Source organism: Gallus gallus, chromosome 2, assembly GCF_016699485.2.
Source record: "Gallus gallus isolate bGalGal1 chromosome 2, bGalGal1.mat.broiler.GRCg7b, whole genome shotgun sequence".
Classification (NCBI taxonomy): domain Eukaryota; kingdom Metazoa; phylum Chordata; class Aves; order Galliformes; family Phasianidae; genus Gallus; species Gallus gallus.
In genome coordinates this window covers 114,662,491-114,684,131 of record NC_052533.1, presented here as the reverse complement: position 1 = coordinate 114,684,131, position 21,641 = coordinate 114,662,491, and the positions used below count along the sequence as shown (strand labels likewise).

General features: G+C 47.8%; 1 protein-coding gene and 5 non-coding genes across 9 annotated transcripts in view; 3 read left to right on the top strand and 3 right to left on the bottom strand.

Moving 5' to 3' along the window:
- TRIM55 (tripartite motif containing 55) overlaps positions 1-7,002 on the bottom strand; it is a 36,679-nt gene extending 29,677 nt beyond the window's left edge. For all 4 annotated transcript variants that reach the window (XM_046919657.1, NM_001397690.1, NM_001397691.1 and 1 more), the window contains exons 1-2: positions 6,694-7,002; positions 6,108-6,280 (exon numbers count right to left, since the gene is read on the bottom strand). In XM_046919657.1, coding sequence (XP_046775613.1) covers positions 6,108-6,280; positions 6,694-6,882 — 362 coding nt within the window. In that variant the 5' untranslated portion in view covers positions 6,883-7,002. The remainder of the gene's footprint in view (positions 1-6,107; positions 6,281-6,693) is intronic.
- A 9,669-nt stretch (positions 7,003-16,671) lies between these two features.
- TRNAR-ACG lies at positions 16,672-16,744 on the top strand. Its single transcript has one exon. It is a non-coding gene; the product is annotated as a tRNA-Arg (tRNA).
- Positions 16,745-18,762: 2,018 nt separating this feature from the next.
- Positions 18,763-18,852, bottom strand: TRNAY-GUA. Its single transcript is given in 2 exon segments — positions 18,763-18,798; positions 18,816-18,852. It is a non-coding gene; the product is annotated as a tRNA-Tyr (tRNA).
- Positions 18,853-19,129: 277 nt separating this feature from the next.
- On the top strand, positions 19,130-19,202 carry TRNAR-ACG. The gene has a single exon. It is a non-coding gene; the product is annotated as a tRNA-Arg (tRNA).
- A 337-nt stretch (positions 19,203-19,539) lies between these two features.
- TRNAR-ACG lies at positions 19,540-19,612 on the bottom strand. The gene has a single exon. It is a non-coding gene; the product is annotated as a tRNA-Arg (tRNA).
- Positions 19,613-19,876: 264 nt separating this feature from the next.
- On the top strand, positions 19,877-19,966 carry TRNAY-GUA. The gene is given in 2 exon segments: positions 19,877-19,913; positions 19,931-19,966. It is a non-coding gene; the product is annotated as a tRNA-Tyr (tRNA).
- Positions 19,967-21,641: the final 1,675 nt, after the last annotated feature.

Sequence of the window (21,641 nt, the reverse complement as noted above, 5' to 3'; positions counted from 1 at the left end):
ACGATGCTTGGATGGGAAATACTTCCAGAAACTACAGAATTTAATGGCATTCTAAATGGAAGCTTTTCCCCCTGATTTTTAGACCATTTTACAAGGAGGCAACCTGTCATTCATTCTATTAAAAGTTAAAAAAATATGTAAAGATCATTATTTTAGACTATATTACAGTAGGGTTTTTCATACAGCTTGGTAGAGTGCACATGGAACTTATTTTTTAATAACAAAGTACAAGTTTTCTCTTCTGATCTTAAGAAAAAGATTGAATGGAATGTGATCAATTAAATGAGTGTAAAAAAAGATCAAGCAATAAAGGAAGTGTCTCATGCCTTTGTTTTTTTAATTTCAAGAGGGCACTGGGATTGAAGTGAGTTACAGGGAAAGCCTGTGACCTTCAGTATGATATGATTTACAAAAATAAAACAAGAAGCACCTTTCCAAAGGAAGGAATATGTACTATTGGAACAGATTTTCAGCACGTTTGCGTAAGGCCCTCAGTGTGTCAAATTGAGCACCATTCCAACACTAGTCAAAAGAGGTGTGTCTCCGCTGTAAAGTATGCTTTAGGTTGTTTGCAAATGACTGCAAACAGCCCCATGTTGCTGTGCTCCAGTGTGAGGGCCCACAAGTAAGGGTAATAACAGACAATGAATACCAGTGCGTTTAATTAAGACTGAAATAGCTGTTCTTCCTGAAAATATTTACAAGGTCAGAAATGACTAGAATGTTATCTGACACTGGAGTGCTGCCACTTGCATGAAAGACAGACACACGGCACAGGGCAAAAAGGCAACGGTGTCAAGCAAGTCTGGCCAGAAGTAGCCAGCCTTCAAAGGTGCCGCGAGGAGCTGGAAGAAACCTGGCAGAACTCCCTGAACTCTCCGGGCCCTGAAGGCAGTGACAGAAGCCTAGAGGTAAACACATTTACAGCCTGCCTCTGAGGCTTTGCAAAAGGAGGGATGTTTTCAGAGGAGATCTGCTATGTATATGTCGGTGTAGCAGTGGCTAAAATGCAGCTTCTAAGTGTAAAACGGTGGCTGCTTCCGAAATGGAAGATTAAAAAGTAGCCAGTGGGAAAATGACACGTGGCTTTACTTGAAGAAAAGATTCATCATAGATGTGGCTGTGACCACCATTAGCAGGTAGCTGTAACAGCCTAATAGCTTTGTGTTCTGGTTCTCTGGCTCTGCTCTTTGAGATGCTAAGCCTGCATTTGAATAACACAGACTTATTTTTTCCCATTAAAACTGCATTTGAACCTTAATGCGCAGGTGTTGTTCATTCTTTATGGAGAAGAGGGTTCTCAGCACTGGAGAGGCCACACTTGGAGTAGTGTCCAGTTCCAGGCTCCACACTACAAGAGAGAGTCCAACAAAGGGCCACGAAGATGAGGAAGGGACTGAAGCACCTCTCTTGTAAGGAGAGGCTGAGACAGCTGGGGCTGCTCAGGATGGAGATGAGGAGGCTCAGAAGGATTTCATCTATGTCTACAGGTACCCGAAGGGAGGGTGCAAAGAGGATGGAGACAGGCTCTGTGCAACAGTGCCCTGGACGTGGGCCTGGGTAACCTGCTCTGTGTGTCCCTGCTTTAGCAGGGGTTAGGCCAGATGGACCCAGAGGTGCCCTCCAATCTCAATCATTCTGTGATTCTATAATTTGGTGAAGAATTCCAAAGCTACTGAGGTCATAAAAGAGTATATTTTAATTAAAGATATAGTAAGGCCTTAGCAAAACTGCTACTAATATATTGATATGTAGAAGTGTATTTATGTAGATTTACATCTACAGTGGCATTTATGACCCCATACCTTCCTTTCTCACTTAAAAGAAAATTCAGCTGAGCTTGATGGTGAAACTGCCTATCTTGTTTAAAACATGCTATAGTGTGTGTTCACACTATTCACCAAGTGAGGCCTAAATGGCACAGACTTAAAACAATTCCACTCCCGTTGCATACATCCTCTTGCATCCTTGTCACTTCCCTTTGCTGAACTAAATGAAACTCCTGCTGTCCCATGTCTCTAACCATTCATCCTTCTGATAGGAAGAGCAGCCACTCAGTGTACCAGCCACTCCTCACAGTTCTGCATCACCTGCAGATTTGCAAGTGGTAAGCTCCTGCCCAATTGTCCAGGTCATTAATGACAGTATTAAACTGCACTGGCCCCAGTATCAAGCTCTAGCTACACCACAAATGTCTGGCCTTCACCTGACTTTGTGCTGCTCCTCGTAGCCTGCTGATTTGGCAATTCAGCCAGTTTTCAGTCCACCTCACTACCCGCTGTCCACTCTAGACACTATTTCATCAATTCGCCAATGAGGACATGATGAGAGACAGTGTTGAAAATCTAAATAACCCACACCCACTGGTCTCTTGTTCACCGAGTTTGTCATCTCTTTGCAAATGGCTACTGGGTTGGTCAGGCATGAATTGCACTTCTCAAATCCACACTGACTACTTCTGATCACCTTCCTGTCCTTTAGATTCTGAAAATGCATTCCAGGAGAGATTGCTCCAACACCTTTCCAGGCACTGGTGTAAAGCTGATCAGACTGTAGTTCCCTGGATTCTCCTCCCCATGCTTCTTGAAGATTGTATTGACATACATACACACCACTGCTGTAAATTCCTGACCCAAGCAAACCACTGGTGAAGTTGAGGAAGAGCTTTCTTTCCATGGCGGCTTGGAGAAGATCCAGATGACCTCAATACTAATCTCTTCTGCTGTGCAATCTATGAGGCTCCTCCTGCAGCATCCTTGCACCATGACACTGACCCTCCCTAGTGCACACCACCTGTCCATCTCCCAGGTCCAGCCCATCTGAGAGCCCATGTGTTCTCACAGCCCATACTGGAGAGCCACACCCTCCCTTGGGAGCTTGAGATGAGGCCTGTGAGGTGTCAGTTCCTGGTGGTGCTGGGCACGCTGCCCTGCCGTGGATCCCACTGCTACAGATCCCAGACACACTGCTCTCTGCCTGGCTCCTGGTCCCTGCTGTGCTGCACCTGCTGCTCCACCTATGCACAGCAGGGCCAGCCTTCACCTAGTATTGTCCCTTGTAGGTGCAAGGGAAGAGCACTCTACAAACGCTGGAGCTGGATCCAGCAGACACAGAGACCAAAGCACCCTTTGTTCAGGAATAGCTGGCTGAGCTCATTAGAGGCTGGCAGAGACTATGAGGAGCTGCAGCCTGCTGCAGCTATCCTTTCCTGGTAGCAGCAGGCCCCCTGATGCTCCTCGGAAAGTTCAGGTAATCAGTAGCCTACAGACTTTCAAACATTGGGATAATATTTTAGTTAACTTTATTTCTGTTGGGTTCAGCACTTTACTCTCCTTTAAAGCTTTGCAGGACCCACATCCTGCTTGAATATTTTTCCCCCCGTCTTGCTAATAGATACTAAATTGGGCAATGGGTTATGCTGTCATCAGCTGGAGTCTGATGTGCAGTATGATAAAAGACAGAAAATGATGTAATTGTTGGTAATAAGAGGGGCTGCCTGTGAGAGCTTGGATAGATCCTCCCCATCTGATGGCACAGCTCCTCCCTCAGCTCTTCTTTTTGAAAGAAAAATGCTTTAATTCATACAGAAGCTAAAATTAGGACAAAATATATATATATATTTTGAGATGAATTATCTTTGCCTAAGCAGGAGACAAAGCTTGCTCCCTATCTGGATTTCAAACCCTCTCCTCAGCTCATGCAAAAGCAGCTGGGAACTGGCACTGTTCTGGCACATGCAGTTGTTATGGTGAATTGTATATCTCCTATTCTAAGGGAATATCTTGGGGAAGAGGGTCCTTTTCTGGAAGTCACAGGAGCTGCTAGTCTGAAGGGCTGCCTTGGAAAGAAACAAAGGTGACACCTCTTCCTTCCTATGTACCTCTGCTAAACCCAGCCCTCAGACTGAAAGAAACTGATACAAAAGGAAGAGGAGAAGAGTTGATTTCCTTTGACTTTTTTGTTTCAGTGGGACGACAAAGGGTGAAGCAGTGGCAGATCTTGCTCACACAACCAATGGGAACCAGTGGAATTTTAGGCAGAGGGAGATAAGCAGCTACAAAGTGCCAAATAGTTTAGATAATGCTGCTATGCACTGTTGCTGCTACGTAACCCTGATAATTATTTTAATTCTAAGGACATTCATGAAGGTTAAATAAACACCTGAAAAGATTAAGCAAACAAGGGTTCTAGACGGGTATCTATGCAAATACATGATCAGTGTTTATATTTTTTCCTATTCTTCCCTTTTATTCATGATGTATTTTTGACCTTACTGTTCTCTTCAATTGCTTGAAAGGAGGTTGTGGCAAGGTGGGGGTTAGCTTCTTTTCCCAGGTAAGAGCAATAGGACAAGAGGTAATGGCCTTCAGTTATGCCAGGGGAGGTTCAGGTTGGGTATTAGGACAAAATTCCTCTCAGAGAGTGGTGAGGCACTGAAACAGGCTGCCTGGGGAGGTGGTGGAGTCACTGTCCATGGAGGTGTTCCAGAAATGTGTAGATGTGGCATTAAGTGACATGGTTTAGTGGTCATGGTGGTTATGGGTTGATGGTTGGACGAGGCGATCTTAGTGGTGATTCTGTGATTTCACTTTAGAAGAATTTTCAAAAATCTACTAAATCTCTTACACTTCCATTTAACTGAAATTGGTTCTGTTTGCCCATGAAATACATAAGAACACTGAGCTGCAGTTTCCATATATTTTTTTTTAAGTCTAAAACAACCCTTGAGTTGGAAAAAGAAATCTAAGACACGAGGCCACAAGTGTCCAGCTTCTTTGGTGGAGTGCAAAATCCACCACTCTGTTGATTCATTTCCTCAGAGATTTTCCTGACTCAAATAATACTTGGATATCAATGACACACACGAGGATAGATGACCTTCCTTGGCCACGGAGTGCTAAGGGCAGCAGATAGGACAATTTTAAGCCAACTTCGTGCTCTCCAGTGGTTCGAAGCTTAAATCCACATGCAGCTACAAGTGTTCTGTGAGGACTCAAACAGCCAGGAATAGCCAAAGCCACTGCTGTGCTCCAAAACAACCTCTGTGTTGGAGAAAGGTAGAAGTGCCCTAAGCCACCCAAGGAGCTGGATCCAGTGGTTGAGTCCACCTGCTCCACTGATATCACCTCTACAATCCCTGCAAAGCCCAGCTGCTTGTGGGAGGAGGCCAGGGTTACACCTTCCTTCAAATGTACAAATACCCTGCCTTACAAACCTGGTCCTCCAGGTGCATACTGGTGACAACAGGCTGCATCCCTGGGTGACAGCTGCTTGCTTAGTGGCCTGGGACCAGCCTTCGCCTCCTTCCTACTATGTTCCCCAGGGTGGTAGCCTGTGCCCAACCCAGCATAAGGAAAGACAGATGAGATGTTGTTCTACTGCTGGACTCCTATCACATTCATTAGAGGCACTTAACTTTAGGAGAAATATTAATTTTTAGGATTAAGTCATTCCTCTGCCCTGAGATTCTAATACATAACCATATAGCTCTGATACATATTATTTCTAGCTGTTCCTTCACTTCTATGGAATCCCAAATAAGACTTGATTTCATGTGTTCCTGTCCCAAGCTGACGGTAGTTGAGATTTTTTTATTGTGTTCTAATATAATGTTATGATGCAGGGTATTTTCTGGGTGCAATTCAGCTATCTCCTTGTTTATCCCTTAGGATTTTCTAACAAGATTTGAAATCCCATTCCTTTCTTTTACATGAGAACACACAGGTTAAAGAGAAATATGTTTGTTCAAATAGTTTATAAAATAAACAACATGAATGTAGCTACTTTTCCCTCATTCATGAGAATACCCTTGCTGACTTTACAGGGTGAGTACTGCTCAAGGGAATGAAAATGACAGAGTTGTCTTCTATAAGTGGAAGCAGGGAAATCCAGCATCTATCTGGATACTGCTTTCGGAGCTGACTTCATTGCACAGCAAGCAGGCAGGCATGCACAGCAGCACAACCCCTTTATGCATTTCTATGAGAGAAATTAACAAATAAACCTCCTGTCTGACAAACAGAAAGACCAGAAGGACACCACAGCCACACCAGTGGTGTCTGTTTCTGTGGCAGATCTCTCGTGAGGAGTACAAGTTCACTTGTTACCTTGTGGACTCCTGCTTGTATATATCAATGATGTTCTCCACCAGCAGGTTCCTCTGCAGCCCGTACACGCCGTGCCGGTCGAGGACCACTTCATGCCTGCAGGAGGGACAGCGAAACCGGCCTCCCGAAGCCACCGTCGTGCCTCCCCTGGTGGGCAGGTAGGGGTTCGAGGCCTGTTCTTGCCAAGCAGCACAAGAAGAGGTGAGTAAGGCCACGTGCGGCTTTACCAAAATGTATTTTGACAACAAGGCATCGTTTTTGGAGCGTGACAGACTAAAATCTGATCAAATCAGGGCACGTCTCTCTCTCTTGCCTCTTCTGCCCTACCAGCCCAAGGAACTGTGAGTCAAGCCATTCAAAGCAAATATCTAAAAGGTCTATTGGGAGAAACCGCTGAAGCCATCTGGATGAGGCTCACAGCGCTGCAATGATCTGTGCTAGAGATAATGCAGCTCCTTCGAAAGCAGCAGGGCAGCCCCCCCAGCCTCAACACCTACAAAAAGCGATCAGCTGAGCCGGGTGATACTCGGCTTTTCCATTCATTCAACTGAGCGTTGCTCAGAGCTTTCCACGGGAGCGGACCTACCTGGAAAATATCACTGGCGCATTTCCTGCACAGGTTATGCTGGCAGGGCAGGATGACCACCGGCTTGGTGAACATCTCCAAACAGATGGGACAGATCAGCTGCTTCTCCAGGTTATCCATGGTCTGCTGCTCTTTGGAGAAGGACTTGTAGCCCAGAGAGGTGCTCATCCCTAGCTTTTCCAGGGGCATACGCTCAGGATCGCGGCGTCGCTGCTCGGTTTCCGGGTGAATTTTCCTTGAAATAAATCCAAGGCTCCGGTGTGATCAGAGACTCTCCGGGCTTCGCTCACTGGAGGACATTGTTTGAACGAGGGGCCGGAGGGAGCCGGGGCTGTTTTTAGCAGCGCGGCGTCACGAGATGCCATTCTGCCGTGCCCATATAAGCTGTGAGAGGAGGATAGGCTGGGACAGGTGACGGTTCCAGGGGCCGGGGGGAGGGGGGCAGTGGCAGAGCTCTGGCTCTCCTCACTCACACATGGTGGCCTTCACCCCTGGGAGCGGTCGAGTGATAAGCGTGCACCATCTGAGCATCCCTTATCTTCACAGGGCCAAAGCATGCTTGTTGCCCAGACTGACAGCCATTACTGCTGCGTTATATAGCCACCGTTCTGAGCACAGAGCTGAGGCTGCAGTGTGCAATCTGCTGTGCCGCCCCTGGGTTTCAGCAGGCTCCAGCAGTTGGCCTTCCCGAGGCCTGGAGCACGTGAAGGTCCTGGAGAAGACAATAGGAGAGATGGCTGCTCTCAGGCTCAGATCCTTCAGAGTGTAAGCATGTCACTGCCTTACAAAACAGCTGAAAACATTGCCTATCCATAACTGCACTTAACTTTCTCCCAGTAAGATTATGATTATTTTTTAGGGACCAAGAATTTACCGTGACTGTTCAATCCAGTAGCTTAAATACGCCCCAAAAACACCATCTGAATTTTCTAGTAAGAAAGAGACAGAAGAATTACAGTACGAAAAGCTTTCATTTGTACTGCTAGAGAATAGGTACTAATTGTACACACACTCTCTCTCTGCCTAGTTTAATTCAAATGCATTCTGGTTTTGGGCACTGCTGTTTGTGTCTGTTTATTAGACACCGATATCCCTCTCAGCTTGGCACTTGTTCTGGAGTTATTTTTAAAATGACAATTTCCCAGATAATCTGTGGCATGTGATGCCTGATCTTAAGGGAAAGCCATCTGTGCTTCCACTTGCCAATAATTTATTGCACAACTGTACGAGTAATAAATATCTCATCCTCAATTTAAGCCAGAGTCCCCGCATGTACTGTATAAAATCACTTTGCCACTGTACTTTACATGCGATCAGTATATTGTCGGCCATCTTAATCGATAACTTCAATGCCTTCTCCACTAAGGGTCTTGCAGGAAGCTCTTGTGTTTATGTTATCTTATAACCTTGTGGTGCTTGGCTATGACATGTGTAATGCAGCGGCTGTGTGAATCTCCTGTGTGTCCTGGGCAGACCTCGTTTCCCTCTATCTGTATGCAACACCAGTCTGCACACCGTGCAGTTCAGGGAGACATAAAAGTGAAGGTTTTCATTGATTTCCACGTGAAAAAATGAATAATATTCTCTGCATGCAGTGACAACAGATCACACTAAAACCACTGTATTACCGACTAGTTTTTATCTTCAATGCCTCGCACGCTTTAAGCGTTTGGGTTAAATTCTGTACCCATTTGCAGCTCACCAAGCCAGAATTTCACCTACACCTATAAATGTGTCAGCAGCCCCATAAAAACAACTGACTTTTCCTGAAGTCCTGCTTTGATGAGCGGTTTCTAACAGTTTAGTTACCCTGGTCTGAAGTCGCACTTTGATGCAGCTCCCCAATGCAGGCAGACCTCAGGAGCTGAAAGGGGAAAGCTGCTCCGGCAGCTGAGCAGCAGACAGCTGGGGCTTTTGGCAGGGGTGGCAGGGAGTCATTCCTGGCAGCAGCGAGAGGATAGTTCTCCTCCCTCCGCTCCGTGGTCAGGTCAGAGGTGACTCCGGTGTCTGGAGGAATCTGAAGGCCTCATGCTGATCCTCCCGTCCCTGCATCAGCTGCCCCTTGCACATCAAAACCCACGTGAATAAGGAGCTTTGTGTTGGGTGAGGAAAGCTTTCTCTGCACGGTGAGGCAGATGCTTCCAGCCTGCAGCACAGGCAGAAACAGCAGAACTCTGCAAAGAAAAGCTGAGGGCTAGATATGCCACTGTGCGAGACAGCTGCACACAATGGTGTACAGCAGTGACACAGGAAAACCCATGGATGCTTGGGTCAGTGAACAAAGGCACTTCTGAAGGTGCACTGTGTGTCTGGGAAAATTATGCTGACCTGTGGTAACTCACTAATGTCTTCTGTTAACTGGTTGAGAGTGACCTCTGATGCATCTGTGGAGGACATCTGCTGGCCTCTGCGCCCACCAGCCCTCACGGCTCTCTGCACCAAGCCAAGCTATCTCTCAATGGAACAAAACAGGATGAGAGGATTTGCCTTAGCTCCACTCCTGCACAAACACTCTGGATGTCTGCCAGTCATCACCAAGAAGGTTGCAAGGATATTTTTTCTGTCGTATCTTTTTGCAGCATAGCTTGCCTGGGAGTGTCTCCTGGACTTGCTGACACAACCAGAAACTAGCTCCTAGAGTTATGCTTGCTTTTCAAGGCATCGCTTCCAACTCCTCTATTTTTGTAGTGTATCACAGCTTGCGGGCTGTGGACTGAAGGCCAGGAGAGCCTGGAAGGCTGACTGTAAAGTAGGGGGTTTAGGAGAGGAATTTGGAGGAGGAAGGAGGGGTTGAGTGATGTCCAGATTCAGGTTTCAGTGCCATCCCTGCGTTTTACATTCACAGAATTTCCCTTTGTGACCTCTTATCCTGTACCAGCGTCATGGAACTCTCATCTGTCAGTCATAGGAAATCTGTCCTCTTATGTGCCTGGAAAACAAAGGGAAATGTGTAATTTCACCAGAGGGCAACTCCTGCATGGCTTATCTTGCCATAAAGCTCAGCAGGGACACGGCTCGCTCTGCAAGCATCAAACTCCTTGCCCAGGTGAGGTCAAGAGCATGGGGAGAACCCCAGACCCACCTCCCCATCTCCCCCCCAAACAGCCACTTGAGAAGCCCTGGTTGCCCCCACAATGCAGTGCCCTAACAAAAAATGATGAGGTGGCTGCCTCCATCTCTGCCCACCTGAACATAAGATTTAGATTAAAATGACAACGCGGTGCTCCTTCTTCCCCAATTCTACTAACTCTGCCTGTTGTTTTGACTGCAAATATTTGTATTTTTAGCCAGATATTCTATGGGGGGCAGAGGAACATTCTATCTCCCCTCCACCTACCCCACCTCCTACCCATAGAAGCGCCAACTGCAAATGGTATCTTGTATTTCATTATTTTATTGCTATCACGGAACATCCCATAACAAATACCAAACCTACCCTTTGATGTGCCTGACCCCATGCCTCAAAAGAAAGCCTCTGCAACAGAGACAAGAGATTTCAAAAGCTATTGCCCTCTGAGATCTTACCATACATCTTACCATGCAACTTATGCATTCATTTTTCACATGGTGATAGGCAACGTGCCCACATGCAATATGGTTTTCTAGAAACAACTGGGTGATGGTTGCACACCTCCAGTGAAACAGGGACCACCACAGGAGGTAATGACATCTTCCAAAATGTCCCTTTGCACGTAGGAAATCATCTTCTCTGTAATTTTCTGTATTCTCAAAGCTCTCAAAATGAGTGAGTCCAAAAAGAAAGCTGCCTATGCAGTGGAGTAACAAATACATTACTGTTCAGCTGCTCCCTCACTCATACACAACTTTGCAAGCCCAGAGGTCCCCAATCCTCATCCTCTTGTGTACCTCAGACCCTCAACGCATTACTGCTACAAAGAGGTCTAAACTTCACATGCAAGGCATAAAATCATGTCCAAACAACTGTGCGGGGCAGAAAGTGCCCTACATGACTGTCCATCTAAAAATAGGCTCTCTCCAGGGCTACGGACAAGTTTCACAGATAACAGACTTGATTTTCCACACACTGAAAAATGTGCTGCAGAAACATGCCCAGAGAATGAGATATGAATGAGAAGGCTATAAATAAAATGAAGCCAGTTAGGAAATGGGAGAACGCAATCCTGCTTCCTCTTGGAAACTCAGTGACCAAATGCTTTAGCCTTTTAGCACTTTTACAGCCCTTTCCTCTCTACTTGGCTATAACAGCACTGCATCCCATAGGAGTCTGTAGATCATCACTAAATATCTCCCCCGTTACCAGAGGGGAAGGCATGGCTGGCTCCTCCCTGAGCTGTTCTTGCATTTCATGGAATAACACAGGTATTGAGCGCTGGGTTAATGGAGGATGAGCTAGCGCAGTGACAGTGGGGCTGTCAAGTAGCCCAGACATTACAGTAGCTGGGGGCCTCCCAAGCCTGCTACAATTTAAGGAAAAATGATTGCAGAGAGTTTCAGCAGTAGGAATTTTGACCAGGGAACAGATCTCATTTCTACTTTGTACATAACAGCCCATAGCTCCATTGTTAGGAATAGACAGCAGTGGTCAATGGGGAAGCGATTTGTGTTTTGCAGCACAGATTCAGCTCTGTCTTCCCAGCTGATGTCAGCTCATCACTTCACAGAGATACAGCCCTGGCCAGGGTCACATTTCTCCCCAGCCCTGGTCCGCTCAACATCAGCCTCTCACAGCGCTATTTCAGTCTGCTGCCTCCGAGTTCATCCGGCGGAGCAGAGGAGTACGGGTGTTTTTTCTCCAGGATAACCCTTAGGTCTGTAATTCAAAGGAAAGGCTGTTTTTAAGGTTATACTCAGCATATGATTTCACACCATGTCAAAGACCTGCTTAGACTCTGTCCCAGGTCCATTGACTTGTTTACATGTTTTTACCCCTCCTCATCCTGAGGGTCACTCCTCCAGGACAGAGCAAAGCTTGAGTGCTGGGAGATAAAGGATCGAGGTTTATGCTATGACAGTTAAACAGAAATACGTGGTGTGGGGGCAGGAAGGTTTTCAGACAGCAAGGCATCACCAGACTTGGTGGAGCACCTGCTTAGCACATGGCCTGAGGCAGAGGTGGTACCTCTGTCCGTTAGCCCTTTTTTTTCTGCTGTATTTCAGTTTTATCTCTGTTTTCCTTTCATGTCTTCCTTTGCCCTGCAAATGCTCTTTAGGTGTGCAGCAAAACCAGCATGACTATTCATTTCTGAATGCTGATGCCCTTTTTCTTTGAAAGTCAGCTTAGAAGAGCAAGTTCCTCTTTTGGACATTAACCAACCAAGTTCTTTCCCTCACTCCCTCATGTGTGTTTCATGTGAGCATGGAAGAACACAATGACAGCAGCTGGCAGAAGTGCCTTCAAACCAGCCAGGAACTGAATGAACACAATTTAAACTATGATCAGAGATGCCATCCATTGTGACATTGTGCTCACTGTACCAAGCAGCAGTATATTAGATTAATATTCTTTTAAAGTGTTACTTCAAGAACCATCCCAAGCATGCCAGCCTGCATCCGCATGTGTGATGCTGAGTCCCCATTACCCACCATACTGCAGTTGTTCTGCTTCCCAGGAGTCAGGCTTTTCAATTCTGGCTGAGAGAATGCAGAAAAGGAAACGGAAAACAGTGAGTCATTTGGCCACAGAACAAATTCAACTTCTGGTACCTCTTCAAAGGCTTTGACTTTGCTAACGAAGGAGGGCTGTGGTGCTTTCAGAATAATCCTTAGTCACTGATTCAATTCCAGCTCACAAGAGAGAGTGTTTTGGGGTGGGGAGGAAGTATCCTGCCCATCACTGGGTTTTTAATCAGACACCCTGGACCAACATTTTGAGGAATGTCAGGAATCGAGCCCAGGGGCTGGACTCCTATTTAATGCCAAAGAGCATCCCCAGTTACCTCTGTCACCAGAGGATACCTTGGCCACTCTTATTCTCCAGGTACTCACCTTGCAGCCAACATGGGGCAGCATGGCTATCACTGGCCTTTCAATCATTCCATGGAAGTATAAATGTCCCTTTATCAAGTCAGGTGTCACCCAATCAGTTAGCAACTAATTGGGAAGAAGGTGACAACTCTCCCACCCTCCCTCTGGTGACTCATTGTGAAACATTCTTTACATTGACCCTCACAGGTTACACCAGTCTGGAAATGGAGAAATAAAGCAACTGAATGGGCCAGCATATAGAGCAGGAAACGCTTTCTTCTAGTGATCCTGCTTTAATCCTTTTCCCTACTTTACAGGTGGGAATAATTTCTGAGGGAAATGTGTCTGTTTCTGTTCTCCAGCCTGGGCTGCTGTTATCTCTATTCTTCCCCCAGCCTCACATGCTGCAGGGGTGAGGAAAAGTCTTTGGACCATTTACTTTCAGCTTAGCGAAGAAACTGCCACAAGCTGGCGGATGGGTATCTCTGCATGGTCCCTGTGATACCTCTGTAAAACTGGAGGGAGAAAGCTTGCAGAGGGAAACAGAAGATGTGAAAAGACACAGTAACATCGTAAGGGACGAGAATGCATGCAGGCACAGTTGTAAGTCCCAGGACGTCTTATGCACTGAGTAAGCACTGCTCTTATACACTGAATAAGCACTGCTGATACCCCAAAGCCCTGCACAACTTTCCTACCTCTTCTACTTTGCAGCATCACAGCAACCCGCTTCCACATTTCAGCTCCTTTATCCACTTCCACTAACATAATGGACTGAAAATACACGTCCTGTGAACAAAAGAGCAGTCTGTGCTGCTCAGGCAGAAACAGCTCCGCTCAATCCTGACCCCAGAACTAACCTGAATCAAGACATACCCTCCAGAACAAGGCTTGTGAGGCAGACACGTTTTGCCACAGGCCCATAGGAGTAGTGATGGCAGGCAGAGCAAAGGAGAGATTGCTACATTTTTACAGAACAACAAAAAAATAGTAAAAAAAAAAAAAAAGAAGAAAAAAAGAAAAAGAAAATCGTGGTGTTTGAACTTCAAGCCAATGTCTTTCCCATGACAGCACTCTCCCTTAGCCTTTCAGTTAAGGTATTGTTGGCTGGCCAAGTAATGCAAAAGGAATGAAGTCATTCTTATTTTTGCTGAGAAAAAGGGTCAGCGTGCCCCCTGGATAAGGAAAAAAATAGGATGAGCTCCATGTTAAATCAGGGGACCTCCCTGGAATGAAAAAAAATGTGTTGTTTTTTTTTTTTACAAGGAAATTAGACATGAGAGGCACTTTGTTCCCCCATGAAGAAATGCTTCTTGGTCAACATAGCCTGAAGTATAAGGCGAGGAGGAAGATAGGCTCTCTACTACTCAGTGTGTCAGGACAGCCTGCAGCAAAATGCCTGGATAGGAGGGAATGGCCTTGCTGATTTAATCTTCAAAGCAAGTAGCTGAAGTCTGATTTTCTCTCATTTCTCCACCTACCTCTTTTTAAAGGTTTATCTGTCTTGACAGCTGTAAGCAAATGTTTTTATTTGCATTTTTGTCTTAACCTGTCTTGAATTAAGTATGATTTCAGTGTAATTGGATACTAATGACTTGTTCCTTGCCAAAGGATGTGGTAAATCTCCACGCAGAGCTTGGGGCACCTTGCAAGTCTCTTAGTTGCCAGCTTGTTCTTCACAGCATCCAAAGTATTATTGCATGTGCCCTCCCTCGGCTGCAAGACCCCCCTGCACAAGCAATAGCCAGAAAGGGAGAAGTCTCTTCTAGAGATGGGAGAAAGAAAGAAGGCTGTCAGTGAGAATGGGTTCAGATGTGAAACTCAGGAGCTTCTGGGGAGCTGCTGGAGGGTTTATGGGGTGATGAGAGAACATGTGGTTCTTGCTTTATGGGCTGAGCAAAAAGAAAGCTGAAAACCCCCTTCACTGAGAAAAGAAGCTACAACAAGGAGCTTAGGAATAGCCACCAAAGGGTAGGCTTAGCAGTATGCTGTCAGGCACATGTCCTTTCCTGCCTGCACACCCCTTCTCATTTCTTACCTGTGTTAATTCCTTCCCCTGGCCACTAGCCTGAGTTCCCTGCTCCGACTCCAGCTTTCTCCAGGCATGACCAAGATTTTGCCTGAGGCCATTATTTTTGGCTGCAGCACTGTCTGGGCTTTGAGCAAATAGGTGGGATCCAGACATCCTGCCTGGCCTGGGCGGGTGGTGGAGGACATGTCTGACTGCCAAATGGGAGACTAACTGTGAGTCCAAGCTACCCAGCTGGGAAAAGGCACTGTTCCTACCTCTACGAACTTCTGTTTGCAATTACATTTTTCCTGTTATTAAACGCCTAGCAGCAATTTGGACATGTTCACACCCTTTCATTCACTTCGTGGTTTTTCATGATTAACGCAGGGGAATAAAAGTTAAACTCATCTGCAGAAGAAGAGCTATTTGCAAGTCTCTGCTTATGAAGGGGCTACTCCCCTCAGCACTCACCTTCCTGCAATGGCCTGAGGCAAATTATGAGGAACCTGTCCTCATCTTCACTGCCCACCTTACTAGCACCTGCAAAACATAAGGAGAGCAAGAAGGAAAACTGACAGAGAGATAACAGATTGAAAGTAAGGTGTCTGTGGAAGCCCACAGTGGCTTGCCTACTGGATACCTTCTCCACTTTTTGTACTTATTCCCTGAGCTGCCCAACTACCTTCCTCCCAGTATGTCTTCCACTCTGTCACCTCAGCATGACCTCCTGTCTCAGAAGCAACTGCAAGCATCTGAGCTGCTCTAGACACTGGGACTGGGGAGCCCCTGCCTCTCTCTCTCTCGTTTGCACTGCCATTGCCTGCAGGGTGGGGTCCTCCTGTTTGCACCAGCTGAGCTGATTCACCTCTCTCACCTGTGGGAAATTATACACTTTGCTAGATTATCAAATTGACTCAGATGCTGGAAGCATGCACAGACAACTAAAGCAGGGATAACCTGAGTTGCGTGGCTTTGTGCAGTGGAGGTGAAGCAAAATCTACTTTGAATCAAGGAAGTGCTAGAGTGGTCTGTCCTCTTCAAACTTCACTCTCGATGTCCTCTTTGCTATCTAGAGCACAATATGCTCAGTATCCCATAATACGGTCCATAACTTGAAGGAGCATTCACAAGCAAGTCAAGCCTTTCCTGCAGAGAAACATCTTCTCACCATCTGCTTGTGTGTCCAAGGTAAGGAGAGGACCTGTGGCTGAACAGAAGGACTCCATCCGTGTTCACTCACAGTCCAGAGCAATGTTTGTGCCCCAAACCATGTCCCTGCAACGGAGCCTGCTGAGGAGTTATCCAAAGTGAAGGGTGAAACTAAATCAGCTTGTTCCTATGAACAAGGCTAGGGACTTGCTCTAACCTTGCTGTGGCACCATGAAAAGCACAGCAACACAACACCCTTTGCTCGTGGCAGCCATCTGACAAAACCACCACTGCTGAGGGAGGGACGGCAGCCATGTGTGCTCACAGAGGGCTGTGTTGACTAATGTCTGTCTCCAGCAGCTACCAGCACTTTCCCTGGCAGTAGATGATGTGAATCTCACCCTGCTCCTACGGAATGGAAAGAAGAGCCATTCATGTCTTACCACGTTCCAAAACGTCCAGCGCTTGCTAACTCTTTGCCTAATTAAGCTCCAGCTAAATACCACACAGAGCCTGTTTTCAGCAGCTGGGCTCTCTCCAGTACAGGCCTGTTTATGTCAGCCTGGATGGACAACTGCTGAGACAGTAACCAAAGAGCACCCAAAGGCCGTCACAGGACGGCTGCCAGCAGCTCACCCGCGCCCAGGCTGCTACGAGGGCAGACAGAAAGCGTCCCCTACAAGTTCTGAGGCTGAGTCCAAAATGTCACTAAACTCTGAGAAGATCCCCATTTCTCCCTGGGCTCTCTCCACCCCGGGCAGGAGAACACCGCTTTCCCCTCAGAGATAGGAACGCGGGGAACGAAGGCCGGGAGTTGCAGCACCTCGCCCCGCCCCGCGGCCCAACACCGCCCGTGCTGCCGCCGGCGCCGGGGGCCAGTGGCGCAATGGATAACGCGTCTGACTACGGATCAGAAGATTGTAGGTTCGACTCCTGCCTGGCTCGTTGGGTTTTTTATTGGTTTTGTTTTGTTTCAGTTTTGTTTGTTTGTTTGTTGTTTTTTTTTTTTTTCTCTGCCAGCCCAAGAGGAGCGCCCAGCCCAGTACTGGCTGGTCCCGCAACCTGCCTGCTGCCATTGGACCTTTCCCACTCAGATACCTCAGTGAAGTGCTTACTAAGCTTCTCTACTATCCCAGCACTAGATATGCAGTTATTTAAACACAAGCACATCCCAGACAACTGGAAAGCTGAGCCAAACAATTATATTAATGTATTAATTTAATAGGAACATAGCTCAAGGGGCTAAAATCATCATAGAATCATTGAGGTTGGAAAAGACCTCTTAAATCATCGAGTCCAACCATCAACCCATCCCCACCGTGCCCACTAACCACGTTCCCAAATGCCACATCTACACATCTCTTGAACACCTCCAGGGATGGTGACCCCACCAGCACCCCGGGCAGCCTGTGCCAGCCCCTCAGCCTCTTTCTTTTGCAAGTCCTGAGGTCAATGCATACTTCTATTTCGTGTGCTTTCTGTTTTGTTTTGGCTTGGTTTTGGTGGTGGTGTTTGGTTTTTTTTTTTTGTTTTTTTTGAGGTGTGGGGGTGTTCCTTTCCACTTTGTTTTTCCTTCCTGGCTTTCATTCCAATGAACATTTATTTATTTATCTTCTCCTGTCTTGTGCTTCATGACAGGTTACATACAGTCACACAGGAAAGCATTTGTATCTGTACTTCTTGGGTGGGAGACAAAAAGTGTCTGGCCTCAAGCTGGCCAGCTTGCAAGGCGTAGAAGAGAGGAGATTCTGAGAGTGCTTTCATTTTGTGCACTACCCTCTAGAAATAGAGGAACAGGAGGAACTGCCAAATGAGTAAAAAGGAATGCAAGAGTTTGCATGAACTACTGCAAGAAGTAGGAGCAAAGACATTTATATACCAAAAAAAAAAAGGTGAATCTTAATCATGAAAGACTGATCTTATGGGCCTAGGTGGAATTGGTGCCCTGTCACACACTGGAGAGTAGCAAAGGGATGTTTAGGGGCTGGAAGTTCAGATTTGAATGCTGGTGTGTGCTGGCATGTAAGATAATGGACACTGAAGGAACTGGATGCCTCTCCTTATCCTCTGCTCTCCAGATGGCCCTGTTCCTCTTATTTCCTCCTAGGTACTTCTTAAGAGGGGTGTGCTTGCACCATGCTGGAAGGAGAAGATGTGTACATAAAAAGTACACCTAAAAATGTGAGTACCTAAAAACGTACTAATTAATAGAGTCCTTATCTGGGGCCAGTGGTTCATCGCATGCAGTGTTTAAGTTCCAGGCTGGATGTGGCTCTGGGCAGCCTGGTCTGGTGGTTGGTGACCCTGCACACAGCAGGGGGGTTGAAACTCTATGATCATTGTGGTCCTTTTCAACCCAGGCCATTCTATGATTCATTCTGTTCTGTGATTCATACTACAAGCCCGGAGGTTTGACTCTGGCTGAGCTTGATCTGTTTGTCTGCCGACTGACAGTCTTCCTGCCTTTCTTATTTCCACAGACAGCGGGCCTTCTTTGCACTTGGATGTGAAAAGCACTCTCTCACGTGGAGGACACTCATCCCAGGTTCTTTGGAAGGAGAAAGCTGCCTTTCTTCCCCTACAATGCAGACAGTCGGTTGCCTCGAGACACACGTACCCGTTCTCAGCCAGGAGTGCGTTCTTTGCACACTTGTAGCACCTGTAATGAGAAAGGAGACATGAAGGAAAAGAGGATAAAGGACAGAGGTATAATAACATCAGACAGGAAAAAAGAAAGCAGAATATGAGTGCCAGCTTTATTATTCAGCACATGCCAAGCAAGCACACTACCACGTGTGCCATGGATCCCTGGCAGGGGGTAAGCAGTCTCGGCTGGCCTGGAGCGAGGCCCTTTTAAACTGTAGGCGGCTTCTGGCGCCGTCCGCACTCCCGCGGGTAGCAACTGTAGGAATAGAAGAGTCAGAACACTCTCCTCACAGAGCGGGAAAAAAAATATCGCCGTCTCCTTCGAGCCGGAATCGAACCAGCGACCTAAGGATTCCCGCAGGGACAGCCACTACAGTCCTCCGCTCTACCAGCTGAGCTATCGAAGGGACCTGCGCAACGCCGGCCCGCGGCCGCTCAAGGTCCCGCCCCTCCCTGCGCGTCGCGCTGAGCATGCGCGTTCTGCAGGCAGCGGGCCGGCGCGTGCGCCTCTCACGGCTGGCGGACGCGCGTCGGTGTGCGCGTGCCGAACGGGCGGGCTGGCGGTGCCACGCGGCCTTCCCGCCTCTATGCCCGTCCGGCGGGCCGCAGAGTGCGGCCTGGCGCCCCTGCGGCTAACCGAGCAGTTTGCTGAGTGGGCGGCGGCTTGGCGAAAGCTCACGTGCGGGGCCAGTGGCGCAATGGATAACGCGTCTGACTACGGATCAGAAGATTGTAGGTTCGACTCCTGCCTGGCTCGCTTCGTTTTGGCGCTCCGTGTCGCCGCTCGGCCCTGCAGCCGCGTGGTGCCCAGCGGACTGCGGAACGGCTGCTGAGCCCTCGGCCGTCTCCTCCGGGTAGGCAGCAAAACCGTCCCTGCTTGTGTGGGGTTAGGAGCACAGCACCGTTTAGCACTACTGAAAAAAGAACAAAAACCTTTTTTTTTCCCACTTAAATACACAACGCGGCTGCCAGTGACTGCGCTGTAGGGTCTGAGAGACAGCACTCCGCTGGGCGCGCAAAGGCAGTAAGAAACGAGGAGATCTGGCTAAAAGAAGTCGGCACTACGTGTGCGCGTAAGGGAGAGGAAAAAAGTACGAGCCAGGCAGGAGTCGAACCTACAATCTTCTGATCCGTAGTCAGACGCGTTATCCATTGCGCCACTGGCCCGCCACGCTTTGTGTGTATCCTCACTACAGCCAAGAGTCCGGCACCTCCAGACTCCTGGGCTGCCGCCTTCCTCCTTCACTACCGCCTCAGTGCAGCCTCGGCACGCGCCGCACCTCCTCGCGCTCCCGCCAACCCCTGCCCCGCGGCACCGCGAGCGCAGGCTCCGGCCGGGTCCATCGGCCGAATGCTGGCCCATTACGCATGCGCCGCTGAGGCGCGGCTTAGTACGTTGATGCACTGTGCTGGAGAACCAACCGCTAAGTCCCTTCGATAGCTCAGCTGGTAGAGCGGAGGACTGTAGTGGCGCTCCCTGCGGGAATCCTTAGGTCGCTGGTTCGATTCCGGCTCGAAGGAGACGGCGATATATTTTTCTTCCCTCACACTATGTGAGGTCGGACGCTGTTCTTCCTACACCACAGTTATAACCGCCACTGCCGAAAAGGTACTTCTATTTTACTCTTTAAGCAGCTGCCGGTTCTTTGTTTTTCTCCAACAGACTGTAAACCCAGCCTCTCAAGGGCATGCTGTGACGCTCTGACCATCGGCAGCCTTGGGAAACCAGACGCTTGCACTCACTGCAGTTGACCACAAACCCTCCCAAAGCAAGTCACAGCTTGCTCTGAGAGCACCTGTTGGGACTGCCCCGGTTAATCAGGACGTTGAAGTTCCGAGGACTTTTCTCAGAACCTCCTCTCCCCCAAACATCCTGACTCTGTTTTTCCAGCCCAGGGAAGCACCTGGGTGTTTCCATGCAAAGACATTGGTTCCACACACAGTCAGGTGCTCCCCAGTGCACGGTGATACCCTGCCCACCTCTCCGAACCATTAAAGTTGGAAAAGACCTCTAAGATCATCTAGTCCGACCATCAGCCCATCCTCCCCCATGCCCTCTGAGCACATGTCTCAGTGCCACATCTACATGTCCCTTGAGCACCTCCAGGCACAGTGACTCCACCAGTTCCATGGGCAGCCTGTGCCAATGCATTGCCACTTTCTGAGAATAATTTGTTACTGATATCCAACCTGGACCTTCCCCGGTTGCAACTGAAGGCCGTTACTCTCATCCTAATGCTGTTACACGGAAGAAGAGGCCAACTCCCACTTCCCCATTATCTCCTTTCAGGCAGTTGTAGAGAGCGATGAGGTCTCCCCTAAGCCCCCCCTTCTCCAGACGGAACAATCCCAGCTCCCTTAGCTGCTCCCCATAAAACTTGTGCTGCAGTCCCTCCACAGCTTCAGTGCCCTTCTCTGGACGTGTCCTGCAGACAGCCCATGGTGTGGTTGCATGTGGTGCCTGACGGAGGGCAGCAGTTCCCAAGTTCTGCACATCTCCATATATTTTCTAAAAAATGATTTTATTAAAAAAAAAAAAAGCAAAAATGCAATTTTTTTAAAAAACTGAAAACATCCCCATATTTTAGGTATTAATTCTTAGGGAAGGAAAGCAATGAAATGGAATGCAGTAATGTTTGATGTGTCTTGGATTAAGCAGAGTGGTTTACTGTACAAGGGCTACTCCGTAAGTAATGGCCCACAACATTAGAGGCAGATGTTGGTGGTCAGGCAGTAGAGGTTTAACTTTCCTGCCAATATTCCATTATGTTTTGCTGATGTTAGTCCTAAACCCGCTAAGATTTCTTCTGTTCTGCATTTTGAGTGAATCTGGGTATGTGTTAATACTCAAGCACTCAAAAGGACAGATCTTATAGAACACCTCCAGACAAAGCTGCTGCTCCTCATCTGTTTTTCAAATGCTTCAGCTTCTGTGGTCACAGAGGCTGGGTACCATCCTAGTGGGAAGCGCTCCTGTCCTGTAGCAGGCCCAGGTTATCTGTCACTCTGATGGCTCTTGGACAGATGCAGAATCCCCCATTGAGCTCCCGGCCCCAAGGAGCTCTGCCACAGTCTCCAGCAGCAGCACAGACCCTGTGCTGGTGGAAATCTTTCCACGTGGGCCCTTACGCCAGCAAAACTGTTGCACTGCGTCACTTCAACCCCCTGCTGAACTTTTAGACAAGCATCCTGCATT